The following is a 20,259-nucleotide window of genomic DNA, read 5'->3' on the forward strand; positions in this document are numbered from 1 at the left end:
GAAGGTGGGGTTTCAGAGGGGTGGGGGCGGCGGAAAGGGGCCGTGGGGCACGGGGTTCCGCCTGGGAGGCCCCAGAAGGGGACAGTTGCTTTCTCTCTGGCAGGGTCCGTCAGGCTCTGACACTGCCAGGGAGCGGGCCTGCGAGTCCCCGGAAGAGGTGGGGTGGCCGTCTTGTCTGCTTAGGCTGCCTCGCCTCCCGGGAGTTGTGTGTCTCGCTCTGGGCTGGAGAATGGGGGCGCGGGGCGGCTGGGGAAGGTCTGGAAGGCGGAATCCGGGCGGCAGCGGAGGGCTTGAGACTAGGTCGGAAAGGAGCTGCTCGGCACTAAGGGCTACTCCACCTGCTACCGACCGCACTGACACTTCCTAGGAGCCTCTGCTGGTGTTAAGACTCTTTCCGAAAACATCAGAAGGAGGACGGCTGTCACTTTCTCCGCCGGGGCGCCTTCTCCCGAGAGACTGTTAAAGAGGGTCATCTTGGCCCTTATGGTATGGGAAGGACTGAGTACTACAGTTGGGAGGTCGAAATGATGTTTTCATGAACCAGGCTGGTTCATGGGTGTTCTGTGTGAGCGTGCCCAGATTGTTCTTGTCCAGCAAGTCAGACTGTGTCCCAAAGAGGGAGGGATATGCCTTAAAAGCTACTTTACAAGAATCACTTTTTTTCTTGACGGGCGACTTCACATGAATTTTGTGAAGCATGTAATCATCCTTTAAAAAGATCTCTTCAAAAGGAGCAACTTTATTAGAGCCTTTCCTTTATTGGCTGTGTTCTCACTGAGAACTGCTTACCTTTGAGATTTGTGGTCTTTGACTTGACTTTTGGGAGAATAAGGACACCGATGCGTCCCACAGCACGTAGGCATGGATAAAGGTGTTAAGAGATTAATTTTTAAGTGTTTGGTTAGTGTGAAAGCAAATCGTACACACTGAAGAGTGGACGTTCTCTAAGATGTAATGTATCCAGAAGCAGTACGTTTGCTTGGTTTCTCAAGACCTAGGGAAAGGAGGGTGGTGTCCTGTTGTAGCAAGTTTTCTCATTTGGCCAGGGTGCATCTTTTTGGTTAGCGTTTGTGATGTGTTCTACTGTGTTTGAGGTTTGGTATTGCTGAAGGTAAATCGCTTGACTTCATTTTTTCTCTTTTGGAATTGAGAAAGCGTCAAGTAGTTAGTAGTCTAGGAGCTAAACTTTTAGGCTTCCTCTCAACTTTTTTTGCTGACTTGTTGGGTGACCTTGGATGAGTTCTTTAACTTCTATCCGCACCTCTTTAAAAAGAGAACATGGCAGTACTCACCTTGTAATTTATACTATAACTGTAATGAGCTTCAAAGCCTGAAACCCTCAGCAGGTGTAAAATATAGTTAAAATAAGCGTTAAGAGTAATGTCAGGGGCACCTGGGTGGCTCAGTTGGTTGAGTGTCTGACTTGAGCTCAGGTCATGATCTCATGGTTCATGAGTTTGAGCCGCACGTCAGGCCAGAGCCTGCTTGGAATTCTCTCTCTTCCTCTCTGGCCTGCCCCTGTGTGCTCGCACGCTCTCTCTCTCTCTCTCTCTCTCTCTCTCTCTCTCTCTCTCTCTCTGAGTAAATAAATAATAAATGTTTTTGGTTTTGTTTTTTTTTAAAGTAACTGTCAAATGGGAAGCTGCTATCTTGACATTGATACTAGGACTGAAAGATCAACTTTTTCTGTGGAAATAAGTTTAGAATTTAAGTTACTAAAATTCATGTAAAATTTTAAAAATGCTTAACCGCTGAATTTACCAGCAATTACTAGTGTCAATGTTACCTTTTTTTTTTTTTTTCTTTTTCTTTGAAGTGTATTATTTCTGAAGCATTCTGGTGGCAAACCTTATCTGGATCTGGTGGCTGTGGTTTGCATCATCAGAACAGCTCTCTTGCTTGAAAGTATCATAGTTGTGTTCTCTTAGCCGGATGCTATTCGATGAAGGTTAAAACTAGGAGGGCTTTCCAAGGTGTAATTTTTAAAAAAATGTTTTTTATGTTTATTTATTTTTGAGAGAGAGAGAGAGAGAGACAGAGCACGAGCAGGGGAGGAGCAGAGAGAGAGGGAGACACAGAATCTGAAACAGGCTCCAGGCTCTGAGCTGTCAGCACAGAGCCTGACATGGGGCTTGAACTCACCATGAGATCATGACCTGAGCTGAAGTCGGACGCTTCACCAACTGAACCACCCGGGTGCCCCAAGGTTTAATTTTTTTTTTTTTAATGTTTGTTTATTTTTGATAGAGCACGCAAATGGAGGAGGGACAGAGAGAGAGAGGGAGACACAGAATCTGAAGCAGGCTATAGGCTCCAAGCTGTCAGCACAGAGCCGACACGGGGCTCGAACTCACAAACCACCAGATCATGACCTGAGCTGAAGTTAGACCCTTAACCGACTAAGCCACCCGGGCGCCCCTAGGAGAGCTTTTCAAAACCACACCCCAAAATGATTTTAAATAAGACAAATCTTAAACATGTAGATTTGCCTCTAGCTGCATAATTTATGTGAGCTCTATGACTTTTTGTGAAATTTAATTTTCATGCAGTAACATAGCATTATATGGTGGACATTTCCATTCTCTTCTAGTCATCATGATTTTCTAAAACTGTTTTCCATGAATGCGTTTGCATTTACTTACTGTTATTTCTGAGTGTGTGATTGTTTTTGAGATTGTCTTTTCTGATTTTTTAAATTAAAAAATTTTTTTTATATTGAGAGAGCATGCGGTACATGTGCGGGGGGGGGGGGGCGGGAAGAGAGAGAGAGGGAAGGGGGGGGAGAGAGAGAGAATATCTTAAGCAGACTCCATGCTTGGTCCCTTGAGGGACTTGTTCCCACAACTCTGGGATCACGACCTGAACAGAAATCAAGAGTCGGATGCTCAACCGACTGAGCCACCCAGGCATCCCTGTCTTTTCTGATTTTAAAATAGAGCAGATAATTTCCTACTCAGATAGGAGTTATAACTCTGTTCTTACAGTTGGTCATTTTGACTGTTTTTATTCATTTTTTTAAATTGGGGCGTACAAAGTTTTACAACAATTAGTCAGATCATTCGGAAGGTCTAATTTGGAAACATACATTCGGCTTAAATCTGCATGTGAAATAAGTGGAAAATAGGTCTTTGAATACTTAAATCACGAGCTGTGTGCTGCCATTCCTAAAAGGAAGTATGGAGTTGTGGGGGAATGGAGTGGATGACGAGGTCATCTCAAATCTGAACTGAGGAGTGTATTCTTGGCCCTTTAAATAGATTCACAGGTCAGTTTGTAGAGCTAAACGGGACCTTCAGCTTTTGCAGTCTCACCCTCTCTGAGGAAGCCAAGGCTAGAGAGGGAGTGCAAATCTGTGTTACAGTTTTGTTTTTTTTCTTTCTCATGGTCAGGAAGATGAAGCATAGCTGAATCTAAAGAACTGTCGTAGTGAGAAGGGACCGATCAAGCTTTTTGATCACGCGGATGCCATGGCCTCCGAGCACTGCAAGATCTACCCCAGCATTTTGCCATATATTATCTCTTCGAATCTTGATAGCAATCCTGTGAGGTACAAGAAAGCGTCTTCTTTTTGCAGTTGAAGTTTGCAGTGGAGTTCTTGTGTACGGAGATGTAGTTTTGTGAAGTTATTTTGCTTAACTGAAGATAATATGAGCACTGATTTAATCCTGACGCTAATCACCTCAACAAAGATTTGAGGGACTACTATGATGATAATTATTCTAGATGGGGGATCTGCAGTAGAGCAAGACCCTGCCCCTCTCCAAAGAATTGTCAGCTACTGGCCTTTACACCTTTTTATTGAGTGCTGGCCTTCCCTTTTTTTCTTTTCTTTTTTTTAAGAGATGGTTTTATAAAGATGCCGAAGGTCGCTGGGCTTATTGGACCAACCCTTTCATTTTATGAGATCCAATTTTACATAAATATGAATGGCAACCATTCAGATCTCAGTTTAGACATCACTTCCATAGCATATCCTGCTTTGAATTCCCAGGCTGGATCAGTTTTCCTTGTTACATGTTCTCATAACATCCTGAACTTTGCCTTTCTAGCACTTTTCTCAATTTGTAATTCTCTGGGTTATAATCTGTCTCTCTATAAACAAAGCTCTCTCAGAAGAGAGATCTTGTCTTTTCTGCTTTCACTGTTTTCCTAGTGCCCAGCACGGTGTCCACCATAAAGTAGGCTCTAACTATTTATTTGTTGAGTGAATGACTGAATAAAATATCTATGTCCATCTGTGCCATACTTTAAAAAAGATTTTTACAAGCTAAAAAGCCTATTTAATTTTGGGCTCCCAAATGGGTATTTTTAGTGGCTGACATCTTTTTTTTTCTTTTTTTTTTAAGCTTATGTATTTATTTTGAGAGAGAGAGAATGAGCAAGGAAGGTACAGAGAGAGACGGGGGGGTGGGGGGGGCGCTGGAGGAGGGGGAATCCCCAGTAGGCTCCACACTCACCACAGAGCCCAACGTGGGGCTCAATCTCACGACCATGAGATTATGACCTGAACTGATATCAAGAATAGACGCTTAACTGACTAAGCCACCCAGGCGCCTCGTGGCTCACAGTTTAAAAAAGACTTTCAAAATTATTGTTAGTAGGTAATAAATTTAGCTTTCTTACAACTGGGAAATTGTGTAGCAAGAGACCATGAAGTAATGGAAAGTAACCAAATGACACAGATTACTTTTGATCTACTTCTGTCAAACCACATTACCTAACAAATCTACGTACTAACAGACAACTTGGAAAAACTATACTCAGAACTCCTTAACATTCAAATCAAAGAGACTTACTTTTCCCCTCCTGTCTTAAGATTCCAGGCCACAAATGTGCTGCCCAGAAGTGTTACTGAAGCTATTCCTACAATGGGGGGGGGGGGGGGGGGGGAGGGGAAGGGGGGAAGAGTAGAATTGGATGGCTTTCAAGGTCTTTTCAACTCTGAAGGTTGTAGGAGTCTGTGTTCAATAGTTTTTTAATGAAAATAAATGCATCTTTTTATTGGGAAGATGTCTTCATGTCTTGGAATCATTGCCTACTTCTTTAATGAGAATTGAGGAGTGTGGGGTGTGTTGTGAAAGCAAGTTGAACATGTTGTGATTCTAGGTGTTTATGCGAGAAAAGTACTCACTGTGTTGATGTGAAGCTTTGGCCAGAAGAGTCATTTAATAACAGCTAGAATATTTTCAGAGCGAGAGTTGTCCAGGAGTGCAATGGGTTGGCTTGGGAGAGAATGAGCATTCTGTGTGGGAGATAGTCTGTCTCTTTCTCAAAGACTGTAGGAGCACCTGTTGGTGACTGAGGGATTCATGCTCTGTGTGGGAGGGTGAGCTAGAAGCCTTTTAAAGGTTTTTTCCACAGACTAGTTTTAGATACTGGACTGCTCCAGAGAAGGTCATGTTCACACCCTTCCCTCCATTTGTAATTTTCACATCTCTCTGCTCTCTCCATTTCTAGTTTAGAAAGAGGCTTAGGAGACCAAAGCTTTTTATATCAAATTTACTTTGAGAAGTGTTGCGCTTAATTTAGTGGGGCACATGTGAAATTGGAAACCGTAGTTTTTTTTCCCATCAAGGGCTACTTAATGTCTTCTGAAATACTGATACTTATTTGACTATCAAATCTTATATACTGAAGGGAAGCATCTTAATTTGTCTCTTAGAACAGGCTAGAGAAACTTTCATATGATTCTTTGGTTCTGTTGACCTTGAAGAAGAGGATGATGATGAGATTTTTGAAAGACAGAATGGGTGGATATGACCGATGGTAAGCAGCTCTCAGAATGTGTCCTAGAGACCCATGAGATAGTCATGAGTGTCATTGTTTTAGTAAATAGTTGTGGGGCACACTTAGCAGATAGGAGGTGCTCCTCTAGATGCTGGGTTTAGACGAAGTCTCTGCCCTTAAGAAACTTGTCACCTATGTTTATTATCATTGAATTAATCTAGTGACTTCATTTATTTAAGTATTTATTGTGCTTTGGTAGAAAACTTGAGCAAGAATCAAAACAGTGGATTTTATCACTGACTAGTTTGGCTATATGCCTAAGAACCTTGTTTTAAAAATAAATGTGAAGATTTTCGTAATCTGATATCTTAGAGAACAATTTTATTTATATTTCAGTGAGATTAGTTTGTGAAGAAATATGAAATGTGGCCCTATTTGGTTATGTAGGAATAAACTTCAAAAGCAGAAATAACTTCAGTTGGTAGACATTCTGTTTTAATTTTCAGGAGATTTTATTTTTATTTGTTTATTTAAATGTTTACTTTCAAGAGAGAGAAAGAGAGCTAGCAGGGGAGGGGCAGAGCGAGAGAGGGAGACACAGAATCTGAAGCAGGCTCCAGGCTCCAGGCTGTCAGCACAGAGCCTGGAGGGGCTCAACCCCACCAGCTAGCTATGAGATCATGACCTGAGCTGAAGTCTGACGCTTAAGTGACTAAGCCACCCATGTGCCCCCCCCTTTTTAAATTTATTTTTTTAATTATTTTTTTTAATGTTTTTTACTTTTGAAGGAGAGAGAGACAGAGCATGAGTGGGGGAGGAACAGAGAGAGAGGGAGACACAGAATCCAAAGCAGGCTTCAGGCTCTGAGCTGTCAGCACAGAGCCCGACGCGGGACTCGAAACCACGAACCCTGTAAGATCATGACCTGAGCTGAAGTTGAACACGTAACCAACTGAGCCACCCAGGCACCCCAATTTTCAGGACATTTTGTTTATTTATCATTAATTACTATCTTTTTAATGTTTATTTTTATTTTTGAGAGAGAGCACGCGTGAGCGAGTGAGAGTGGGGGAGGGGCAGAGAGAGGGAGACAGAATCCCAAGCAAGGCTCCAGGCTCTGAGCTGTCAGCACAGAGCCCAACATAGGGCTCAAACTCACAAATTGGGAGATCATGACCTAAGTCAAAGTCGATTGCTTAACTGACTGAGCCATCCAGGCACCCCAGGACATTTTAAATTGTCAGTGACGAGTTACCTTATTCTCTGAAAATTTGGCATCTTTGTGTGTGTGTGTTTTTTTTTTAAGATTTACTTATTTATTATTTTTTAAAGTTTATTTCTTTTGAGAGAGAGAGAGCTGGGGAGGAGCAGAGAGAGAGGGAGAGAGAGAGAATCCCAAGCAGGCTCTGTACTGTCAATGCAGAGCCTGAGATCATGACTTGAGCCAAAATCAGGGGTTGGATTGAGCCACATAGGTGCCCCAGCGTCTGTTTTTTTATAATATAGTGCAAGGTATGTCTGGCTTTGGAAAAAATCCTCATTAATCAAGAGTTTATTGCAGACCTGTTATGTACAAGGTACTGGTGTCTGTTGCGGGTGTTGTGAAGGTGAAGGAAGACCCTTCCGTCTGTGAGTGAGGAGCTTGTCTTTTTGTGCTGATAATTGGATTACAAAGTGGAAGGTTGTGCTGTGCACATGGTATAAGCAATGCAGATACCAAGTGGAGTTCGGGAGTAAAGGTGAGGTGGAGAAGTGTTTTTCTGCCTAGATGGAGAAGAATATTGGGTTGGATTTCAAACAGGTGATTTGCCCTGAAGTGCATATAGATCGCATTTTTGTAAATTTTAAAACTTGCATCTTCGTAGTTGTAACTTCAGAAATGCTTCATCTTCATTTCTGGTTGAGGTTGAGCTGGTGATCGCTCTTACCTTTTAGCATTTTTCTCAACTTCACAGCTCCTCTGCCAATTGGTAATTTGTAAATTGAGCCCTGTTTTGCATTCTCTTTTGTAATATGGATTTTTAAAAAGTAGGGTATATTGTACTAAAAACATGCCAAGTCAATCTCTGCTATGTTTTTATTTTGTAGCAGTAGGAAAATGTGGATCTTACAAGAAAGAGGCAAGATTTTGTAAGAAAGAAGCAGCCTAAGAAAGAAGCAAGATCAAGAAGGAGCTTACAAGGGTTTTGTGTTTGACAAGCAGGAATAGGAATGTTTTCGCGTCTTCTCAAGCGGCCGCACTGCAGATGAGCTCTGTGGCCTGGCTCAGTCTTTCCTTTGGTTGGTGCGGCCCGGCCTCACTGCTGCACTGCCCGTGTTTCCCTGCTACAGCAGAACTGGTACAGGTGCTCCTTCTCTTTACTTACTTTGATCTCCATTTCAGAGGCGCCGTCTTAATGTCTCATTTAACAAATATTTGAGTGGTTTTGTGTGAAAAGCAGTACACTGGACTATGGGAAATCAAAGAAGTAGGAGACATGGTCCCTGACCTTGAGAGGATTATCGTCCGACCAAGGAGATAAGATACACACTCATTCATTCTATCAAGATTTGAGTGGTTGCTCTGTGTTGTTGAGACAGAAGCTCTGCCATCAAGGAGCTCACAGTCCAGTGGAATAGAAAATGACTTGCTCATCCAGCTAACATGTATCGGACCTGTAGACCCAAAGACAAGTAAGACGTAGTCCTTGGCCTCAAGTGCCTACCATCCAGTGGTGAGATGGGCGAGTAAGTAGTGCTGAGACGTGCACACTATTCACTTATTACTGCTGCCTAATCTGAGTAGAATTTAGGGGATGTATCAACCTAGATGGGCAAAAACTGTAACCGAATTCGAATGTGTCCTTCCAGTTGTGGATTTAGTCAGCAAATCACAGAGGCAGTGTAACAGACTTGTGACTTTATCACCAGTGAAAATCACAGGTGTTTGCGTATCACATTATAGTTGTTGCAGGTGGATAGATGTCACAGTCATCACTACTCCGAAGTTACAGTGGTTAGTGGATCTGCACTAGAGCTTGTTACAACGTGACCTGAAGAAACTTTTATATAACTAACTGTTTAAAAAAAATTTTTTTAACGTTTATTTATTTTTGAGACAGAGAGAGAGTATGAATGGGGGAGGGTCAGAGAGAGAGGGAGACACAGAATCTGAAACAGGCTCCAGGCTCTGAGCTGTCAGCACAGAGCCTGACGCGGGGCTCGAACTCACGGACCGCGAGATCATGACCTGAGCCTAAGTCGGCCGCTTAACCGACTGAGCCACCCAGGCGCCCCTATAACTAACTGTTGTAATAATTGATCTCTTTTGTAATCTTTCGTATTTAAAAACATCATTGTGAGAGGAGTCCATAGCACAGAAAGCTTAAGCACCCTGGTTTTGATAAGTCTCAATTTACCTTTTCTCTTGTGTCACGTGTGATGGAATGTAAGAGTGACCGGTCTCTCCTGTCCTGTTAAGTAACACTTCTAGCTGTGTGAAGAGGCGTCTGTGGTACTTGGGGTGCCTTTTCACTCAGCAGTTGATTATCTAGGATTCTAAGTTGGCCATGTCTGGTGTTGTTTTTCTTTCTCTTCTGGAACATTCCTTTACTCTTGCTGCCCTAACTAGAGGGAGGAATACAAGAAGTACTTACAAGATTGAGTCTTGTAAGAGTGTTTCATTGGTTCAGATCATAGATGATTATGATACAGTGTTACAATGTGATATTTGTCTTAGTTGCAGTAGAAAGGGAGAGGCTTTAACAAGGTGATGTTTGAACTGAGTTCTGGGGGCACCTGGGTGGCTCAGTCTATGAAGTGTCCAACTTCAGCTTAGGTCATGATCTCTCAGCTTGTTAGTTCAAGCCCCACATCAGGTTCTGTGCTGACAGCTCATAGCCTGGAGCCTGCTTCGGTTTCTGTGTGTCCCTCTCTTTCTGCCCCATCTCCCCCCCCCCCCCCCCCCCCACGCTGCCATAAATAAACATTAAAAAAAAAAAGCTTTATGAACTGAATTCTGATAGGTGGGTGGGGTGAAGGGAGAAGGGATTCTAAACCAAGGCGACTAGAGACTCAAGGCCTGAGGATGTGGCATGACTCCTTGAAGAGTCACTGTGAGGGTTGAGGCTTTAGCAAGACCTGATTAGACCTGATTAGAGGACAAGATTATCTTCTTTCTTTTTTTTTTTAATTTTTTTAACGTTTTTATTTATTTTTGAGACAGAGACAGAGCATGAGCAGGGGAGGGGCAGAGAGAGAGGGAGACACAGGATCCGAAGCAGGCTCCAGGCTCCAGGCTCCAAGCTGTCAGCACAGAGCCCGACGTGGGGACCGAACTCACGGACTGTGACATCATGACTTGAGCCGAAGTCGGACGCTCAACTGACTGAGCCACCCAGGCACCCCGATTATTTTCTTTCTTGACGATCATCCAAATGTTGGCTATATCCTAGCTTCTGGAACTCTTAGTATGATTTTTAAAATGATTTTTTTTAACGTGTATTCTTTCTTTTGGTACTACTTCTGAGGTAACGTACTACATTAGTATCTGGTCCTCCTGTGGGACTCCTAGCACACTGTCCTTTCGGCACTCGGGTCATCGGATTGTATCAACCCTGTCCCTCGTTGGACCCTCATCACTTCCCATCATATCTCAGAGATTTTGGCTCCTGCTACACTGCCACTCTCTCCAGCAGACTCCTATCTTAAATGCTGTGGCTAGTCATTATAACCCCCTCGCACTCACTGTCCGTTCTAACCCGGACTCAATCAACGCCGACAGCAAAAGGGAAGAAAAGGCCTTTTCTGGCCCCCGCCCACTTGGTACCTGTCCTTTGCCTCCGGGAGCTACTGCCTCAATTTCTCAACTACCTCTTAAAGCCAAGCTCCTCTAGTTGGCAGCTTGGACAGCCTCAGAGTGTGGTGCACAGACCAGCACCATCCGCGTCATCACCTGGGAGCCTCTGGGAAGTACAGAATTAGGCCTCATGCCAGACTTACTGAACCAAACTCTGCATTCCTAGAGGGTCTCCGGGTAGTTCGTGTGCTCACTGAAGTTGGAGAGACATTGGTGTTTACTGGCTTCCTTTAGTTCTCAGTCAGATTATCATACCTTCCTGCCATCTATTTCAAGTGTATAATTCAGTGATTTTTAGTGAATCTACCAAGCTGCACAACGGTTACCACAGTCCAGTTTTCGAACATGAGGGATTGTTTTTAAATTTAATTTTGTGTAAGTTTCAGTTAATGCTAGATGAATAGATTCTAAAGATCTGCTCTACAGCAGTGCCTATGGTTAACAACATGGTATTGTGCCCTGCAGAATTTAAGAGGGTAGATCTAATGTTAAGTGTTCTTACCACAGAAACAAAAACGAAGGGACATGAGGAAACTTTGGGAGGTGTTGGGTGTGTCTGTTACCTTGGTTATGGTGATGGTATCATGGGTGTGTGCATCTGTCTAAACTCAAACTGTGTACATTTAACATGTGCAATTCCTTGTATATTAATTATACTTCAATAAATCTATTAGAAAAAATTTAATTTTATGTTTTAATTACGGAAGACTTTTATGTGCTTCCAACATCAAAACTGTACAACAGTTTCTGTTCAGAGATGCTTAGCTTCCATTTCTGTTCTCCCTGCAAAGCTCTCTCCCTCTGCCTATAATCATTGTATTTGTTTTTGACTCGTCCTTCTGTTGCTTTAAGAATAAGATGACATTTGAGGAGAGAAGAAACTGAGGGAGCACACTATGGTATTTTGTGTCTCAGTTTTTTCCACTTAATTATACATATATTGGAGAGCTTACCATATTTGTAAATAGAGGGCTTCTTCACTCTTTTTTTATAATTGATTTTTATTCTGTGCTATGGATACATATCACTATCTTTTTTTAATTATTGTTATTACAAATAACACTGCAGTAAGTAACTTTGCATGTATATTATTTTGCACGTAGGCAGGTATATTAACAGGATGTATTTCCAGAGGAGGTACTGCTGGGGCAGAGGGTTGATGCCTACATATTAAAAAAGTTTTTTTTTAATGTTTATTATTTATTTTTGAGAGAGACAGAGGGCAAGAGGGGAGGGTTAGAGAGGGAGACACAGAATCCGAAGCAGGTTCCAGGCTCCGGACTGTTAGCACAGAGCCTGGTGCGGGGCTCAAACTCAGGAACCTTGAGATCATGACCTGAGCCAAAGTCGGATGCTTTGTGCACCGACTGAGCCACCCAGGCGCCCCCTTATGCATTTTTGACATGTATCATCAAATCACCGTCCCCAGGGAGGGGTTGTATCATTTTGTACTCCCACATGAGAATACCTGTTTTACCACAGCCTCACCAACAGGGCACGTTGTCGAACTTGCATTCGATCTGATAGGGGAGAAATTTGTATTGTTTTTGTTTTTCCCATGTGATGAGAGTGCTTGAGCATCTTTCTGTATATTAAGAATTGAATGTATTTCTTTTTCTACAGACTGTCTCATATCCCTTGCTCATGTTTCTGTTTGGTTGTTGGGTATCTTAAGTTTTTAAAAAAGGAGTTCTTTATGTATATTAGGGAGATTAGCCCTTTGTGATACGAATTACAGATGTTTTTTCTTTCATTTGTCATCGGTCTTGTAACTTTGCTTAGGGGTGAGTGTGTGTGTATTTGTTTTTACCTTGAATAATTTTCATCCTTTTTGTGGTTAAATTTGTAAATTTTTCAAGTAAATTTTTATAGATAAACTAGTTGTCCTCCAAAGTTTGAAGATGAGGGAAGAGATTTACATTTTAATATTTGAGAATTCGGTTTAACAAAGACTTGTGTAGGAGCAAGAGATAAACATTGAAATGTGCTGTAACAGGAGCTGGTGGATGGTGATTTGCTGGTAGTTTTTATGACTTAATATACTTCAAATATGTTAGGTATGATTTGGTTTACGAGTAACAGGAAACCCAGCTCCAACAAGGTGTTTCAACTTTAAAGGGGATGCATTGGCTTATGTTGAAAATTCTAGGGGTGAGGTGGACTTCAGGTGCCAGCTCAGTTTGGCTGAGACTCTCTTGGTTCTGCCTTCCACTTTGTGTCAGCCTGGCCTCAGTGGCAAAACGGTGGTAGAGGTCCAGGCTTCACATTTCTGTAACACATGGTCCAGAACGAGAGCCAGTATCCAGGATGAGAGTGAACATTTTCTCAGGAGAGTGAGAAAGATTGTTTCGTTGAGGCCCCTGGCAAACCTCCTCTTTGACCTTTTGCCCCAGACTGGATTACCAGCCCATTCCCATGGCCAGGGAGGTATGTACTGAGTGACTTCTGGCAAGGAGATTGGATTCTCTCATGCCCTGATTTCCCTGGAGCCCACTCTGGAGCTGCGAGTAGATAGCAGACAGGAGAACAGATCTACACATAGGTACTGGGTAGGCAACCAAGAGGTGCAGACTACACTGAGCGTCTCACACCGGCTCAGGTGTCAGGGACCCAGATGGAACAGATTTTTCCTTGAGCTCCTGGTGAGATGCAGGAATACAGTGGGGAAGGCAACGCACTGCAGTTGGAGGATGGCCGGGCTGCGTTGTACTCCTGCGCAGTTGAGAAACCTCCTTCCTAGGGGCAGCCAGGGGGCTCAGTCGTTAAGCATCCGCCTTGATTTCTGCTCAAGTCATGATCTCACGGTTCGTGGGTTCGAGCCCTGCATCAGGCTCTGTACTGAGAGCATGAAGCCTGCTTGGGATTCTCTCCCTCTCTCTGCTCCCCACCCCCCCCAAAATAAATAAACATTTAAAAAAAAAAAAAAAAGAAACCTCTCTTTCCTTTGCTCTTGCTGTTTGACTGCTATGAATGCCCTTCCACTTTTTCATACAATTTGGAATTTTTTGTTTGAATCTCTGTCTCCCCCACTGGATTGTGCAATCTTGAGGGCAGAAGCCATCTTATTCACCCATTTCCATCACAGAGCCTGTACATAATAGGCACATTGTGTCGATTTTAAATGAACGAATTCGTTGAGATTGTAGTCCTCTGAGGATTTATTTGAGTAAATGAGATGATCTTTTAAAATCCCTGTCACAAGCCAAATATGGTCGCTGTTAGTTACCAAAGCTCACAGAGGCCGGATTGCCGACTCCTTTTGCTTTTGTTGAGAGGCTCCTTAGAAATTAGTCCCAACCTCGAATCTTGTGCTGTTCCTCTGGGCTTTTCCAAGAGGAGGCTGTGGCTAGAGCTTTGATCATCGGGAGCTAGCTTTGTTTGGAAGCTGCATCTTCCTTGTGCTCATGTCCCAAGCAGAATTGCTCATGCTGTCCCTTGCAGTCCCTTTTCCTTCTTCCCACTTAATCATGGGAAACTGTACAATTCCTGACATCGTGCTTTTCTTTCCTCCGGATCTTGGAGCAGGTGTGCGTGTGCTGGCAGGACCGAGGTCGGGATTAGCTCAGCTTGCTCCGAAAGTGGGGCGCAGGTAGAGCCGGAAAGGCAGAGTCCTGACTGCTGCACGGTCCATTTGCCACTCCTGGTGTCCCTCCGAAGGCTCTGCCCTTTAGACTCTTCTGCTTTTCTCCTTCTTCCTCGTGGCCGCCTCTGCTCGTTGAAGGCTTTAGTCCCTGCCTCCCAGCCTTCCTTCCCACTCCGGTCCTGGCGTCCTCTGGGGAGGTTTTGCGTCCGCTGCACAGCGCCTGGGGCACCTTGGCTTCCTCATCCACCTCCAGCCACCTCCTCCAGTCCACCTGGGGCACGGACTTCCATAGTGGTGCCCCAGGTCTTAGTGGGGGCTGAATGGGCTTCAGCCCTAAGTTACTAGTTCAGTTAGAAACATTGTCCTGCTCCAGTGTGACCTTGGCTCCCGCTTTATTATTTTTTTATGTTTATTTTTTTTACTATTTCGTTTAAAGAAACTTCTTAAAAAGTTTATTTATTTAGAGAGTGCATGAGTATGAGTGGGGGAGGGGCAGAGAGAGAGAGAGAGAGAGAGAGAGAGAGAGAGAGAATCCCAAACAGGCTTCGTGCTGTCGGCACAGAGCCCGATGAGGGGGGGGGGGAGGGGGAAGCTCAATCCCACAAACAGTGAGATCATGACCTGAGCCAAAATCAAGTTGGACACCCAACCCACTGAGCCACCCAGGTGCCCTGACACTTTCTCCCTTTTTGACCCGCGCCTCTCTGGCCATTCAGTACTTCATCCCCTTTGCCAGTTCTTTCTTCCCCACCTACCTCACCTTGAACTGGGCCCTGTTCGCTTTTCCTTGCTCTCTCCTATTCTAAGTCTCTCTGTTTTCTAAAATTGTTTATGTCTTTCCCCCCCTTCCCCAAAGGAAAAAGTGCTTACTGCAGTAAATTAATCCAGTGGCAGGTATGTGCTCTGGCAAAGCTCCTGCTCTGTCACCATCGGCTCCAGATCCCAGACCTTCCTTCTTGATGGTGACTTTTGCCAGTTCCTTCTCCTGTTCCTGTTGCCTTTCGTTGTCTGGACCGTCTGTTGGCGATTGTGGATGTGGCCATGACTGGGTTGGAAGTGTGCTCCCCTCCTCTGCAGAGCTGTGACCTGCTCTGGGGCCCAGGCACTAGCTGGGCTTTGCCCTCTTGTTCGTATTTTAATTCTTCCCAGAACAGAGTTACAAGAGTCTGTCAACTAAGATTTTGTTTCAAATACTCAGCTACTGTTTGTGAATCTGTTGTAATCTGTATTTCCTGTCTGCTCTCTTTAGGTTTGCTCTTTTTCTAGCTTTCTGATTTGACAACATAGGTTTTTATCCCTTTTTCAAAAAGTTTATTTTATTTTGACAGAGAGCGAGCGCACGCACACAAGTGGGGAAGGGGCGGGGGGTGGAGGGAGAGTATCCCAAGCAGGCTCCCCGCCACCAGTACAGACCCCGACACGGGGCTCGAACCCACAAACCGAGAGAGCACGACCTGAGCCGAAGTCGGAGGCTTAATCCACCGAGCCAGTCAGGTGCCCCTAGCCTTTATTTTTAATGATGTGCTCAAAACTGTAGGATTCCTTCTCAGTATTGCTTTAGCAGTCTTCTGTATGTTAGATATATGGTGATGTCATTGTTATTAAGATCTGGATATTTTGTTATTTCAATTTTTAGTCCCTCTTTAACCCTTGAATTTCTAAGCAGGCACTTTTTAGTTTATTCATGGTGTTTAATTTTGTTATTGATCAATTTATTTGCATTGTATGGTCCTAAAATATGTTTATTGATATTCGCTATTTGAAATGTGATGAGACTTTTCTTTGGTCCAGCTAAAATGTTTTCCATGCGTTTTAAAAGAATGTATATTCTCTTTGTTAGGCCAAGATGACATGTCTGTGTGTGCATGTGTGTATATGTGTGTGTGTTTAAGTTTTTAATGGCGTTCGCAGTGTTTGTATTTTTACAACTTTTTTGACTACCAGTTTCTGATGTGATAAGTATCTCTGATTCTGGACTTGTCAATTTCTCTATCACTTTTTGCTTTTTTGAATTTTCTTTTTGTTTATTTTTGAGAGACAGAGAGAGACAGAGTGTGAGCAGGGAGGGGGAGAGGGAGACACAGAATCCGAAGCAGGCTCCAGAGCCCGATGTGGGGCTCGAACCCACAGACCGTGAGATCATGACCTGAGCCGAAGTCAGACGCTCAACTGACTGAGCCGTCTATGCGCCCCACTTTTTGCTTTTTTAAATTCAGAATTGTTAATCTTGGTAGATTGTTCTTTGTGTTGGCATATTGTACTCTTGATCATGTCTAATTTTGCCCAAAATTCTGTTTTGAGGATTGGAAAATCAGTTTATTTTTGTTAGTATTTGCATGGAATGTCTTTCTATTCCTTATTTTTAACTTACATAGTTTTTGTTTTCAATGTGTCCTTTTAAATATTTTCTATTTCATTATTGTCTTTGGCACTTTCTTCTCTGCCTCCCTCTCTCCCCTACCCGCTTTCCCTCTGTCAGGAATCTCGGTTGATTTTTTTTTAAGTTTATTTATTTTTGAGAGAGAGAAAAAAAAGTATGAGCAGGGGAGGGGCAGAGAGAGAGAGAGAGAGAGAGAGAGAGAGAGAGAGAGAGAGAATCCTAAGCAGGCTCCACACTGTCAGCACGGAGCCTGGTGCAGGGCTCGAACCCATGACCTGTGAGATCATGACCTGAACCCATGAGCTGAAATCGGATGCTTAACCAACTGAGCTACCCAGGCGCCCCAGTGGATTTTTTTCTTTAAGTTTTTTTTTTTTTTTTCTGTAAACCTCACACCCAATGTGGGGCTCAAACTCACAACCCCAGAGATCAAGAGTCACATGCTCTTCTGACTGAGCCAGCTGGATGCCCCCGGAGTCCTGATTGATTTTTACTTCTGAAATACACCTTCACTGCCCTCATGGTGCCTCCCCTGAGCACCAGCCGCTCTGACTCGTCTTCTGCTGTGCCGTGCTCCGCTCTAACTCATTCTCTACACAGGAGCCAGTGTGATCTTTAAAAAGCGAATCTGGGGGCGCCTGGGTGGCTCAGGTGTTTAAGTGTCTGACTCTTGATTTCAGCTCAGGTCATGATCTCATGGTTTATGAGTTCAAGCCCCACGTCGTGCTTTGTGCTGATGGCACAGAGCCTGCTTGGGGGTCTCAATCTCTCTCTGCCTCTCCCCTGCGCGCGCGCGCATGCGCGCAGACACACACACACACACACACACACACACACACACACACACACACACCCTCACTCTCTCTCAAAATAAATAAACATTAAAAAATAAAGCATATTAAAACATTAAATTAAAAGTGAATCTGTTCATCACTCCAGCCTAATAAGATCTTTCAGTGGTTTGAGTTGCTTTCAACATTGAGAACAAAGTGGTTGACGTGGCCTGCGGGGCCCTGATCGAGCTGGCCCTTGCTTTCCTTCCATCCTCGTTTCCTTTCACTGTGTCTTTCTGACGTACTGCTTTCCTCTTCGTGTCTTTAACCAGGCCTCCTTACCCTCTTGCCACAGATTCTTCTGTGCTGGCTCCCTTGTGTGGGGGCCCTTCCACTCCCCATCCCCTTTCCCCTTCACTGCGTAATTCCTGCTCCTGCACATCGGAGCTCCTGTGTGGTTTGTGCCAGGCCTCTTACCCTGACCTCTGGACTAGGGCAGGTCTCCCCCTATCGTCCACCAGCTCGTCTCTCTAGCACGTGTCTTGGCAATAATGGAGTAACTTGAATTTGAAGTTTAGTGTCCTTCCTCTCTCCCACCCCCTAAGCCAGATTGCCAGCTGAGGAGGGCTGATTTTCTCCAGTTCACTGCTGGCTTGTGCTTTTGATACGTTATAGGCGCTCTGTGAGTATCCGAATGAATGGAGAAATGTGTAAGTGACCGTCGTTTGTTTCTGGACGGTGGGAACATTAGTATTGTCGAGCATATTGTCTTGTACGTGGTTGGTATTGGGTTAAATGTTCTTAAACAAAGTAATCTCTGATCTGTCTCGTTTGTGTTTTGTGAGCTACTGCATTTAAAGAACAGCCAGCTGTTGTGTGTACCCCGTTTCTCCCTTGTTCCTCTTTCCCCCCACCTTCTCCCAAACAGTTTTCCCCATACACCTTCCCTTAGCACTGGCAACCGATGGAGGCATGAAAGAAAACCGAGAAATCTGTTCAGTTTTAAAAGTCTTCTTGGAAGAAAAGTTTGCTGATCAAACTATTAAGTTTTCCCTGTAAGAATTTGTCCTTCGTTGGTGGCACTAAAAAGGAAAGTTATTCCCCCTGCAGCTCAAAGTAGAGTATGTTTATGGTAGAAAATTCAAAGAAGAAAAAAAATCCCATGTCCAGCAGCGGTTAGTATTTTGTTGTTTTTTTCTGCCAGTCCATTTTTGGTGCTCAGTTACGTATTTTAAGCATAATTTAGGTCCCTGCAGGGGTGGGTGCTCATTAAGTATTTAGAGAATGAACCCAGGTATGGATTCTTTTTCAACTTTAAAATCTCCTGCAGCTCCCTAGTTTGGTTTGCAGATAAGCATTGCGTCTTGTTGATGGTGTTGATAACCTAGAGTAGCTGAGCTTTGTTCTTTTTAGATGAACCTATTAGGTCGTTGTAGAAAGTTGCTTGGGCTAAATTGGAGTCACCGGTGACTGCTTTCTTTTTCTCAGTGTCCAGACCTTCAGTGGTGAAGGCTTTTGGCCCTGACTTAAGATACGTCCAGAATCTGATCACTTCCCACCTCCACCCTTGCCTCCCCCAGTGTAAGGAAGCATCACTCCTCATTTGGGTTATTACTGGGGTGGTTTCTCAGTGGGCTCCCTGCTTCTCACGGTCTCTTCTGATGTTTAACACAATATATAGGTCAGATCAGTTTTTCCAATGCTGAACAGTTTCTGATGCTTTTTCATCATTAGGATCTGGTGCCTTCCCTCTCCCAAGCCCCTGGTGTGGTTTGCTACCTTACCCGCCCTTACTCCCTCCATTCTGTTCCTTGAGGAGGAGCCCAGCGACCCTCAGTCACATGCTTACTTTCCCGGGCCAGCCACAGGGCCAGCCACAGGGCTGCCTCCCCCGCTTCTTCACAGCTCTACCCAAACACGAGCCTGTCAAAGAAGCTTTCTGTTACCCTGCCCGGAAGTGTGCTGCAGTCACCCTTGCCACCTTGGTCTCCCGACTCCCCTTCCCCGTCCCTACCGTTCTCTGATCCTCACGGGTGACTTGTCCGCTGACTGTCCTCTTCTAAAGCCCATGAGAGGAAGGTTTACTGTCTTTGCTGCTGAGGCTCCAGCACCTGACACGGTGCTCGGCGCAGACAGAACTCGGTAAACTTTGAATGGATGGTGAAAGAGATTTGTTATCTCAAGTGACGTAGTTTGAAAATCTTCATTTAGGATGTAGGTAATATGACTTCTCATAAGCGTATTTTCTTTTCTTTTCTTTTCTTTTCGTGTTTTTTTTTTTTTTTCCTTTTTTGAAGTAGGCTCCATGCCCAGGGTAGGGCTTGAACTCACGACCCTGAGATCAAGAGGCACATGTTTTGGGGCTCCTGGTGGCTCAGTCGGTTGAGTGTCCGACTTCAGCTCAGGTCATGATCTTGTGGTTTGTGAGTTTGAGCCTTGTATCTGGCTCTCTGCTGTCAGCTGTCAGCGCAGAGCCTTTTTCTCTCTGTGCGTGCATGCTCTCTCTCTCTCTCTCTCTCTCTCTCTCAAAAATAAACGTTAAAAAAAAAAAAGAGTCACATGTTCTACCCTCTGAGCCAGCAGGGGCCCCCAGGCACATTTTACTTTTAAAATAGGTAACCTAGGGGCGCCAGGGTGGCTCAGTCAGTTAAGCGTCCGCCTCTTGATCCTGCGTCAGGTCTCGATCCTCAGCGTCATGAGTTCAAATCATGCACTGGGCATGAAGCCTACTTGAAAATAGTGGGCGCCTAGGTGGCTCAGTTGGTTACGGCTAAGCATCTGACTTGGGCTCAGGTCATGATCTCACGGTTCGCGAGTTCGAGTCCCTCGTTGGGCGCACTCGTGCACCACTTCGGGCGAGCTCATGCCCCAGCTCGGGTGAGTCCTGCTTCTCTCTCTCTCTCTCTCTCTCTCTCCCCCTCCCCCTCCCCCTCCCCCTCCCCCTCCCTCCCTCCCATCT

The 20,259-nt window shown here is 44.4% G+C and overlaps 1 protein-coding gene across 18 annotated transcripts in view; it reads left to right on the plus strand.

Moving 5' to 3' along the window:
• Positions 1-20,259, plus strand: part of WDR20 (WD repeat domain 20) — a 66,078-nt gene that overhangs the window by 477 nt on the left and 45,342 nt on the right. The window contains exon 2 of one of the 18 annotated variants that reach the window (XM_047864176.1): positions 5,663-6,226. The exons of the other annotated variants lie outside the window; for them this stretch is intronic. Within the exon in view, the coding sequence (XP_047720132.1) occupies positions 5,663-5,770 (108 nt within the window). The 3' untranslated portion in view covers positions 5,771-6,226. Of the gene's footprint in view, positions 1-5,662; positions 6,227-20,259 lie in introns of those variants that run through there. 18 annotated transcript variants of the gene reach the window in all.

The sequence above is a fragment of the Prionailurus viverrinus genome, chromosome B3, assembly GCF_022837055.1.
Source record: "Prionailurus viverrinus isolate Anna chromosome B3, UM_Priviv_1.0, whole genome shotgun sequence".
NCBI lineage: Eukaryota > Metazoa > Chordata > Mammalia > Carnivora > Felidae > Prionailurus > Prionailurus viverrinus.